Source organism: Aegilops tauschii, chromosome 2 (genome assembly GCF_002575655.3).
Source record: "Aegilops tauschii subsp. strangulata cultivar AL8/78 chromosome 2, Aet v6.0, whole genome shotgun sequence".
In the NCBI taxonomy this organism is placed as follows: domain Eukaryota; kingdom Viridiplantae; phylum Streptophyta; class Magnoliopsida; order Poales; family Poaceae; genus Aegilops; species Aegilops tauschii.
The window spans coordinates 236,031,244-236,043,141 of record NC_053036.3 but is presented as its reverse complement, the minus strand read 5'-3'; the positions used below and the strand labels follow the sequence as shown (position 1 = coordinate 236,043,141).

Below are 11,898 nucleotides of genomic sequence, written 5' to 3'. Positions count from 1 at the left end.
CCAAAGCCACATTGAATTCCTCACGAGAGACCGCGGTTTCCCCATCGGCCGTAGACGAGATTGGATTCACACCGGAGTGCTCCTCCACGCCGTCTACGGTGTCAACCATACTCTTAGGACGGCAAAGTCCTTAATAAGGAGACGAGGCTCTGATACCAATTGAAAGGATCGATATAGTTGACCAGAGGGGGGGTGAATAGGCAACTAACAATTTTTAGCTTTTCTTTACCAAATTAAACTTTGCAACAAGATAGGTTGTCTAGATATGCAACTAGGTGAACAACCTATATGATGCAACAACAACAAGCACACAAGCAAGCAAGGGATATGACACAAATAAGCTTGCACAAGTAAAGGCACGAGATAACCAAGAGTGGAGCCGGTGAAGACGAGGATGTGTTACCGAAGTTCCTTCCTTTTGAGGGGAAGTACGTCTTCGTTGGAGCGGTGTGGAGGCACAATGCTCCCCAAGAAGCCACTAGGGCCACCGTATTCTCCTCACACCCTCACACAATGCGAGATGCCGTGATTCCACTATTGGTGCCCTTGAAGGCGGCAACCGGACCTTTACAAACAAGGTTGAGGCTCCCTCCACAACTTAATTGGAGGCTCCCAACGAAACCCCGGAGCTTCACCACAATGGATTGTGGCTCCGAAGTGACCTCTTCCGTCTAGGGCGCCCAAGCACCCAAGAGTAACAAAATCCACACAACAAAGTATGGGGGAATCAAATATCCTTTGGTGGAAGTGTATGTAACGCCCACGATGCGGCTATATCTCCCACGTGTCGAGGCACGACTTAGAGGCATAACCGCATAGTGGTTTTGTCGCAAGAAGGGTCATCTTCACACAATCCCATGTAATGAACAAGAATGGGATAAAGAGTTGGCTTACAATCGCCACTTCACACAATACATAAATATCATTCATACATCATCCAAAATACAATCATATAGACCGACTACGGTCAAAATCCAGATGAAAATAAGACAACCCCAAATGCTAGATCCCCGATCGTCCCAACTGGGCTCCACTACTGATCATCAGGAAAAGACACATAGTAACGACCACGTTCCTCGTCGAACTCCCACTTGAGATCGACGCCATCGTCTGCACTGGCATCGTCGGCACCTGCAACTGTTTTGGAAGTATCTGTGAGTCACGGGGACTCAGCAATCTCACACCCGCGAGATCAAGACTATTTAAGCTTATAGGACAAGGAGGTGCAAGAGGTGGAGCTGCAGCGGCAAAAGCATATATGGTGGCTAACTTGCGCAAATGAGAGCGAGAAGAGAAGCAAAGGAACGGACGTCATCTAGCAATGACCAAGAATAGGTCCTGAACACCTACTTACGTCATACATAACACAGACCGTGTTCACCTCCCGGACTCCGCCGAGAAGAGACCATCACGGTTACACACGCACTTGGTGTATTTTAATTGGGTCAAGTGACAAGTTATCTACAACCGGACATTAACAAATTCCCATCTGCCTCATAACCGCGGGCACGGCTTTCGAAAGATAATACCCTGCAGTCAACTTAGCCCATCATAAGCTCTCGCGGTCAACGAAGGATAAACCTTCTCCCGGAAAAACCCGATCAGTCTTGGAATCCCGGTTTACAAGACATCTCGACAATGGTAAAACAAGACCAGCAAAGCCGCCCGAATGTGCCGACAAATCCCGATAGGAGCTGCACATATCTCGTTCTCAGGGCACACCGGATAAGTCAAGCTACGAGTAAAACCAGACCTCGAGTTTCCCCGAGGTGGCCCCGCAGGCTGCTCGGTTCGGACCAACACTCGAAGGAGCACTGGCACGGGGGGGTTAAAATAAGATGACCCTCGGGCTCGCGAAAACCCGGGGGAAAAGGCTTAGGCGGCAAATAGTAAAACCAAAGTTGGGCCTTGCTGGAGGAGTTTTATTCAAGGCGAACTGTCAAGGGGGTCCCATAAATCACCCGACCGTGTAAGGAACGCAAACTCAAGGAACATAATCCCGGTATAACAGTAACTAGGGCGGCAAGAGTGGAACAAAACACCAGGCATAAGGCCGAGCCTTCCACCCTTTACCAAAATATATAGATGCATTAATTAAATAAGAGATATTGTGATATCCCAACATATCCATGTTCCGACATGGAACAAACTTCAACTTCACCTGCAACTAGCAACGCTATAAGAGGGGCTGAGCAAAAGCGGTAACATAGCCAAACAACGGTTTGCTAGGAAAGGATGGTTAGGGCTGACATGGCTAAAATGGGAGACATGATATAGCAAGTGATAGGTAGCTAGCATGGCAAAAGAGCGAACAACTAGCATAGCAAAGATAGAAGTGATTTTCAGGGGTGGTCATCTTGCCTGCAAGATTCTCAGAGTTGTCGAAAGCTTGATCCTCGTAAGCGTACTCGACAAGTTCCTCGTTCACGAACTCGTCTCCCGGCTCTACCCAAGACAAGAACACAAACAAGCGGAACCACAATCAATCACGAGGAATGCGCGAGCAACATGATGCAAAACATGTATGATATGCAAGATATCATATGCGATGCGTATGCGTGCTCCGGAAGGAAAATGATGAACATGGCAGTAACTTGGCAAACCAAGCATGCCACTGGAAAGATGAGATGATTTCGGTCGAAATCGATATAAAGATCACCGGAATCGGATGCACGGTTTGCAAATGGCAAGCAAAACAAGAATGACACTAATCTGCGATAAACAGCAAGATAGCACTTAAAATACAACAAGTAAAAAAGCTACAGCACCCCAACATAGCAACAAAGTATATGACAGTAATCTACAGGATATGCTTGACAAAAGATGAACACTGAGCTACGGCTAGTTCACAACATATCAAGCTCAAACAAGTATGGCAAAAGTGCAAAAGATTACAGGTTCACAGACTTGGTGAAAAACTGGACATGGCAGAAATCATCATCAGGTAGCAATGTTCAGAGCACGAAATCAACATGCTACAGAAACTTAACATAGAAAAACAAGGCCTGGTAGTGTTCTACTAAATGCACATGACAAAAGTCCCTTACTGACCATAAGCCAAAAAGGACCAGAAGATATGATGGCAAGCATGTAAACATAGCAAGTTTTGTTATCAGGTTTCAGACTTAGCAGAAAACAGAGCATGGCAGAAATATTAATATGTAGGCCTCTTTGTGAGCTTGATGCACTCACTACAGAGCAATGCATGACAAACCAAGCATACCTACAGCAAGATGGCATGTTTATGAAGCTATCCATGGAAAGAACAATTGCATAGCATGTATGGATCAACTACAATAAGCTTGGAAAAAATGCATCTCATGTTAAGAATCTGCCAGAAATATTTTATAGCAAAAGTAGAGCAAGATTGAGTCATGCTATGGTACTCTAAAATTGCAAACAATTGCAGGAATGGATCAATTACAACTCTAGATACAAAACATCCTTACTGAACATCTCCAAAATATGCATGGATCTCTCTCTAGCATCAAGTTTACATGGCAACAAAATTACAGCAGACTAGGACTTGGAGAAATCACTAGTCCCTGAAATCAGAAATATTACGGGGTCTACTTTGCATGCTTGTGCTAGTCACCACAGAGATCACAAAAATACATGGACTATACCACTGGAAAGATGGCATGGCATACCTCAAAACACATGTAGAGCTCATGCTCAAAAGATGCACAGATTAAATGATACAAAAATGACAAATCTCCAAGTTCTGATAAGAACCAGAGATTAACAGCAACTAGCCTTCTTCCAACGAAGATTTGGGCATCCAGATGACCTCTAATGAAAATTGTTCAATTGAACAAAATGAAGAGCATCACGAGACGAACAATTTGACATATTATACGCGCGAATCAGAGCTACATGCACAAAGTTATCGCATCGGGAACAAGAGTACTTGCAGATAGAATTCTCAGACAGAAAAAAACGGCGCGAGGGAAGTCAACGGGGAGGAGTTACCAGATCGGATCCCGTGCTCGAGCTCGATCCGAGGCCGACGGCGGCGAGGCAGGACCGGCGGGGGAGGAGCGCCGGCGACGGGGCCGGAGGCGGCGGAGGGGCGGCGGCGGCGGTGGGCCCGAGGCGGCGGCGAAGATGGCGGCGGTGGCGCCCGGCGGCGGGGCAGGCGCGCGGCGGCCGGCGGCGGGGCAGGCGCGCGGCGGCGGGCGCGGGCCGCGGGGGCCGGGGTCGGGCTCGCGGGCCTCGGCGGTGGCGGCGGCGAGCGGGCTGACGTGACGGCGCGCGATTCGTCCGCCGGCGCGGGCGGACGTTGTCCGGCGGCGCGAGGGATTTTGCTAGGGTTAGACTGTGATTCCGTTTTCGGGATGCCCACTTATAAATAGGTAGAGGGAGCTAGGAGGCTCCAAATGAGGTGCGGTTTTCGCCCACACGATCGTGATCGAACGACCTAGAGCATGGAAGAGAGTTTGGTGGGCTTTGGGCTGGTTTTGGAGGGGGTTTTTGCTGGACATTCAAATGGACTTTGCGGATGCCCGGTTAACCGTTGGAGTACCAAACGACCTCCGAATGGAACGAAACTTGACCGGTAGTCTCCGGGTGGTATATTAAGACCATTTGACAAGCCTCGGTCCATTCCGAGAAAGTTTGACACACGCACACGAAATAAAACTAGGAGGGTGCACCGGAGGAGATAGGAGCGTCGGATTGGAAAACGGACAACGGGGAAAATGCTCGGATGCATGAGACGAACACGTATGCGAATGCAATGCACATGATGACATGATATGAAAAAGCATGACATGACAAAATACAAAACGAAAGACAAAACCCGACAACGGAGGGAAAAACATATCACATAGCCGGAAATGGCAAGAGTCGGAGTTACAAATATGGCAAGTTATATGCGGGGTGTTACAGTGTAGATCTAGGTCTCCTCCTTCAATCCCTAGCAAATCAACAAGTTTGGGTGGCTAGGGAGAGAGATCGGTCAAGATAGCTTTAATGGCAGTAATGGAGGAGAGAGAGAGAGAGGCAAGACGTAGGTGGGAGGTAGGAGAAGCGCCTCCTTAAATAGGCCCCCCAAGATCCAACCGTTATGTGCAGAAAAGCATGGGACCGGTACTTCCGCACAAGACACCGGTACAACCGGTGAATGCGAGGAACCCCTCCTAGGGCACCAGGGCGGTACTTCCGGTGACGCACCCGGTAGTACCGGTTTATCGGAACTACCGCTCCACTACCGCTCAACTACCGCATACATCCAGAAGGTTTACACCTCACCGGAACTACTGCTGGGCTAGCTGTTCCTGGGTGATGGAGTCCGAGGCGGTACAACCGCCCTGGATACCGGTAGTACCGGTTTATCGAGACAAACCGGAACTTCCATTCCACCACCGGTCTACCACCGTACCCGGTACAGAAGGGAGTCACCCCTGAGCGGTACTTGGAGCGGTGGTTAGACCGGAACTACCGCCCAGCGGTACAACCGCTCGAAGGAGCGGTACTACCGCCATGGGCAGGACTGCACATGTCAGAGGGCAGTGGGGAACCTCTCTCTCCTCGAAACGGAAGGTATATGTTGGGTGCAAAGAATGTGTACGTGAAGTGATTCACCCAAAACCTTCCGATGAGGATTCCCTCTTAATAGTACGGATATCCTACGACCAAAGGAATAAAAACGTCGGAAACTCCGTCTTCGATCTTTTCCGCATAGAGGGAAGACCTAACCGTCTTGCGCCACACCATGTGTACCTGAGAAAACTATGGCGCACGATTAGTCCATGTGTGTTGTCATCATCACCAAAACCCTAAGGCAAAGGATGCCCTTACAGAAACAAGACGTGTTTTGTGTCTTCTGGCCCATTAGAACATGATGGGCATATGGGCGAGACTTTCATGTGTCTATTGGCAAGCGTAACTCGGCACGGGAGGGTACCATGCAATGTACGCCAGATGAATTTTTTTTACCTTTGCCGGACAAGATAGCTTCCATATCTTGCTCCAAATAGGATTAGCATTAGCTCTACCCATCCCATTTGTATGTTGCAATCTCCTCCCATGTTGTTGGTTCCATTCCTCCCAATATGCTGATCGAACAGTAAACAAACCATTTTTTGTGTAGCTCCAAGCAATGAAGTCGCTCATGTCATGCATCGGAAGGGGAATCGCGAGCACCCTTTGAGCGTCAATTGGCCACAAAGTTTGTCTCACCAAGTCTTCATCCCAATAACTCGTGATTGGATCAATAAGATCATATACCTTTGACAGAAGTTGCCCCCCTCTAGGAGTAATTATTTTCCTATTTGCACAATTCGGGATCCAAGCATCTTCCCAGATATCAATATTTTTTCCATTTCCAACTCGCCAGATATAACCATTCCTTAGAGAATTAATCCCCGCCATAATGCTTTGCCAGGTAAAAGAAGAACCCTTCTTTAGATTTGCATTCATCAAATCGCCATTCGGGAAATATTTAGCTCTCAAGAGTGTGGAACATAAAGATTCTGGATTATCAAGCAAACGCCACACTTGCTTGGCTAGCAAAGCCAAATTGAAACAATGTATATCTCGGAATCCCATTCCTCCTTGGTCTTTTGGGACACACATCTTCCACCATGCCATCCAATGCATCCTTTTCTGATTGTCCTCGTCACCCCACCAAAATTGCTACATCGCGTCAATGATTCCTTTGCAATTTTTTTAGGAATTTTAGAGACGGACATGGCATAAGTGGGATAGCTTGTACAAGCGATTTAAGTAGGATTTCCTTCCCTCCAGCAGATAACAATTTCTCTTTCCATCCACTAATTTTTTTAATAATGCGATGAATTAAGAATTGGAAACAATCACTTTTATCCATACCCACATTTGCAGGCAAACCCAAATATTTGTCATTGAGCGCTTCGGTCATAATATTCAAGGTAGTGCAAATTTGCACTCTATCTTCCACTTTTGTATTGGGGCTAAAGAAAATACTAGACTTTTCAATGCTCACCAATTGCCCCAAGGTAGCACAATAAGCGTTCAAAACTGATTTCAACGCCTCCGCATTCATAGCATTTGCTTTCATAAGGATCAAAGAATCATCGGCGAATAAAAGGTTTGAAACCGATGGGGCATCTCTACAAACCTTAACTCCAGAAATATTACCATTCTCCTCTGCATTAGCTAGTAGGGCAGTCAGCCCCTCCGTGCATAACAAGAATAAATATGGGGAGAGGGGTCTCCCTGCCTCAGACCTCTAGTAGGTTTAAAACTCTCAGTCTCTTCATTGTTAAAACGAACCCGGTACTCCACAGAGGATACACATTGCATAACTAAATCTACCCACTTCTTTTGGAAACCCAATTTCAACATTATTTGCTTCAGAAAAGACCACTCTACTCGGTCATGCGCCTTATGCATATCCAGTTTGATGGCACACATACCCTCTTTACCACTCCTTTTTTTCTTTATGGTATGAAAACACTCGTAGGCCACTAAAATATTATCTGTGATGTACAAATGCACTCTGAGTCGTACTAATAATATCTGAAAGGATTATCTTCAAGCGAGCCGCAATCATTTTTGAAATAACCTTATACACCACGTTGCACAAACTGATCAGTCCAAATTGAGTTACCTTTTCTGGAGAACCCACCTTTGGGATCATTACAATTGCAGTATTATTCCACCCATCAGGTATAGTACTAGTATTCAATGCCTGGAGTACCTCTTCGGTCAGATCATCCCCTAACATAGACCAAAATCTTTTATAAAAAATGGCGTGAAGTCCATCCGGGCCTGGCGCTTTTAAATCTCCAATATCAAATAGCGCCTTCCGAACCTCCTCTGCCGTATAAGGGGCGAGGAGAGCATTATTCATCTCATCTGCCACTTTCCTTCTGACAAGAGATAAAACATCTGGATTTGGTTGCGCAACTTCTGATGTAAAAAGATTAGAAAAATACCCCATAATATGGCTCTTCATCTCCGTATCTTGCACCCAAATACCATTTTCATCAAGCCATTTTTTAATCTTATTTCTCTTTTTCCTAGCCGTTGCTGCATTATGGAAAAAGAAGTGTTATGATCACCATGCAATAGCCAGTTTACACGATCCCTTTGTAGCCAATAAATCTCCTCTTGCTCCAAAAGATTTTCAATTAGGACCAGAATCTCCTTTTGTCGTGCTTGGGACTCCACGTTCATAGGACCCCTTGGTAGCTTTTCTAATTCTTTTTTAATTTATTAATTCTTTTTTTCCGTCCTCTGAGAATATCCCGATCCCAAATATGTAAATCCGCATTCACCGCCCGTGTATGCTCAGCAAGAGAGGGCCCAATACCCCGTAATTTTGCTTTTTCCCACGCTGTATGTACAATTTCTTCAACGGTTGCTTCTTTGAACCATCAGGCTTCAAATTGCTTCTGTCGGCTTTCTGGGTGGTTAAAAATATTGCCATCAAAGTATTCTGTATCCAGAATGATAGGGCGATGATCGGAATGTACATGTTCTTCATTTATTACTGCCGACCTAGGGAATTTGTTTTCCACATTACAAACCGCACGGTCAAGCCTCTCCCTAACATCGCCCCTCCTCCAAGTGAAAGGGTCCCCAATACATCCCATATCTTTGAGCCCGCACTCTCCCTAACAATTACGAAATTCCCTCATCATTGCGTTAGGTCTTGCATTGCCTCCCTCCTTTTCGGAAGACAGTAGAATTTCGTTAAAATCTCCCAAAACCACCCAAGGGTGACCCCCTTTATTGTGCAAATTATGAATATCCTCCCACGACAAATTACGATCCCTCCAATTCGGATGACCATAAAAACCCGTAAAACGCCATTGTACAACATTGTCATTCAGAAACAGAACATCTATCAAATTAGCCGACACATAGTTTAAAACAACTTTATTCATTTTGTGGTAAAACATAATAAGGCCACCGGTCCGACCATCACTCTCCACTACAAACATCGAATCAAAATCAAAAACACGACATAGCTCACCGGCTTTATATTTATTCAAATGAGACTCCGAAAGAAAAATAAGTCTACCTTGGTTCGCCCTTGTAGATCCAAGAGCCCGCGAACTGCCGTGGGGGAGAGCATACCACGGCAGTTCCAATCTATGATTTTCATTTGGCCCAGCGGACCTCCTCCTCGGAGGCCGCCGATGCGCCATCATCTCCAACCGATTCTCTCCTCTGCTGCACATATGCCTCTTCTTTCCCCTCTGTCTCCTTTGTTACATGTGTAGTTACCCCATCTCCATCCGTTACTGTTTCCACCCTACCTGTACACACTCTCTTAGAGGAAGCGTACATATCACCATACAACACACGCTCATAACTATCCATGGTTTTTTCAAAAGAGAACTCTATGTCACTGCCTGCTGGTGCGACTTCAAATGGGTTTCTTCCTTTTTCCCCTAAAAGTTTACTACGCGCGTCCTCAGCCCTCTCAATTCCTCCTTCCTTTTTTTTCTTTTCCCCCTTACTCTTTGGCTTAACCTGCATAGGCTTCTTCTTAGCACTAAAGTTAAACACATCACCAGTATTAGCACTTGCAGCAGCAAGCCTTGCAGCCACCGCTCCTGATAAGGCCTCCAGCACCCCTGGTTTAAACAAGATTTGATCAGGTTGATCATTAGTAGTTGCATGGCTGGTTTCACCCATGAGCAGGACACCCTGACCCTCTTGGGCTGCATTGTAACAGAGATGATCAGCCAGCCGCATCACCCCTTGGCCCTCCTGTCCAGGAGAGATACCCGGACGGGTGGTTTCCATCAGCGCCGGCCCCTGGCCAGAGCTGGCATGGGCGCCCGAGTCTGCTACCCGATCCTCCTGATCAGTAGCAGACCCAAGACTAGCATGCAGTGGTGCCTCAGGGGCCCGACCCTCCTGGCCGAACGGCAGAACACCCAGATGGGTGCCTGCTATCGCCACCAGCCTCAGGCCCTCCTGGACGAGGCTTGCAGGGGTGACCAGGGCTGTATTCCGGTCCTCCTGACCAGAACCAACCCCGCGAGTGGCCGCCGGAGTTGCCACAGGAGCCTGGCCCACCTGGCTGAGCTGGAGGCCCCCTGGCCTGATCCCCCCGTCGCCGGGGTGCCCGTCATCGTGACCACCGCATTTCCCTTTTCCGTCACCGCGAGATCACTCACGACCTTAGTCACCTTGATCATCATTCCCTCTGTAGCCCTGGCATAATGTTACTGTTTGGGCCATTGAACATAATAGCTCTTTTGCTTGCCAATTGTCCTTTCCAGTAAGCATCTACACTAAGATTTTTTGGAAAAGATGCTACTCTAATTTCCTTCGGAATTCTGCAGAACCTCTCAGATGTGTGGCCTACAAGCCCACAACACTCACAGTACAATGGCAATTTTTCATAGCGCACATCAAATTGAATACTCTCATCGCCGCCTAAAGGGGTGAATTCTACCCTATGCTTGAGTGGCTCATGTAGCGGAATTTTCACTCGAATTCGCAAAAACTTCTCTACAATCATGTGATTTCGGTGTGATACGGCAATCACCTCACCAATTTGGCCCCCTAGGGACCTGCCCACACTCTCCGTTTTTATCTCGAATGGGAGGTCACGAACCTGGGCCCATATGGCCATAGCTCCAAGGTCAATCTCCGCCGGGTCACCCTTGTCGTCGAACTCGGCGAAGATGATACCATCGAGCTTGTAATGCCATGGCTGGGCCTTCAGGACAAACTTTCTATCTTCTTCGATGGAGAAGTTGAGGACGAACCTCCCGTCTACGCTGGCCACCTCTTGAACGGTGACCCCACCTTGTAGCTTCCATGCCGAAATAGCACGGAGTTCATTGACGAGGATCTGCGGATTCACTTGGAAGGGCGATAGGAAACACCCCACCACTAGGGAACCACTGATAGCCCTCCTCGCCGCCTCCATGTCGATGATCAGTGGGGAACACCCCCCTCGGGGGCGTCTCTCCACCGCCCCCTCGTTGTTATGTGGCGTGGAGCCACCCCCGCTGGGGACCGCCGGCTCACGTCGCGCCGCCATCGTGTTCATCTCCTTCTCCGCCTCCCCTTTCTTTTCCATGTTTCCCCTACAAGCCCAAAACTGCACAGCAGGGGACAGACACAAGGGAATAGGCAGAAGACTCTTTTCTTTGATACGAGTTGGATTGCCAAAGCATAGCGATCTGGAGCTAAAATAGCTATTCCTCTCTCCCAAGGTTGAAATCGCCGGGACAGAATTTATGCATTTAACAAGAAATAAAAGATCTTGAATAGGCAGTTTCCAAAGGAAACTCGCTCTAATTTCTCCCTTTCCTCTAATTATATAGATATGAACGCTCCCTTTAATTCCTAATTTCCCCTTACCGTCTCTCAACGGAAACAGCTCCCCTCCCCCCGGATCAGTGGAATTTTCCTCCATAGAAATCGACCTCAACAGGATTTTCCATTTCAAAGATAGAAACGAATTTTCCCCATTTATTTCCCTTGATTCCACTGGGATCCTCATATTCTTGCCATTGCACCCGTGGGTCGTGACCTCCCCTTCCAGATCAGATACGATCTCACCTGGGCTCCCGTGGAGTAGATCCTTTGCCCGCTTCTTCATCCTTTCCCAGCATCTCGCTCGATTTGTGGATCGCCGCAGTATGCGCCTGGACTTGGCCTTGATGTCGTCCCATTCCAACACAGGGATGAGCCCCCCGCCGGAGCCCACGCCCGTATTGACGCCTCTCCTCGCCGGAGTCTCCGCCGGATTTGCCGCCGCCATCTCACCACCTCTTTCTCTCCGTCGCCGCCAGATCGCCAAGCGATCGCGGGAGCTCTGTTTTTTTTTCCATCTAGTTAACTAAGAAGAAAGTCAACACGTTTTTTTTTAGAAGAAAGAAAGTCAACACGTTGTCGTGAGAGAGTGCCGTGGGGAATGGGCCTGGCCTGGGGAATAGA

The 11,898-nt window shown here is 47.7% G+C and overlaps 1 protein-coding gene across 1 annotated transcript; it reads right to left on the bottom strand.

Moving 5' to 3' along the window:
* Positions 1 to 878: 878 nt before the first annotated feature.
* Positions 879 to 11,811, bottom strand: LOC123497069 (uncharacterized). The gene is made up of 3 exons (XM_073508399.1): positions 11,521 to 11,811; positions 2,362 to 2,445; positions 879 to 1,137 (listed from the first exon to the last, which is right to left on the bottom strand). The coding sequence occupies exons 1-3, from the start codon at positions 11,720 to 11,722 to the stop codon at positions 1,034 to 1,036; spliced, it is 390 nt and encodes a 129-aa protein (XP_073364500.1). The 5' UTR covers positions 11,723 to 11,811; the 3' UTR covers positions 879 to 1,033.
* Positions 11,812 to 11,898: the final 87 nt, after the last annotated feature.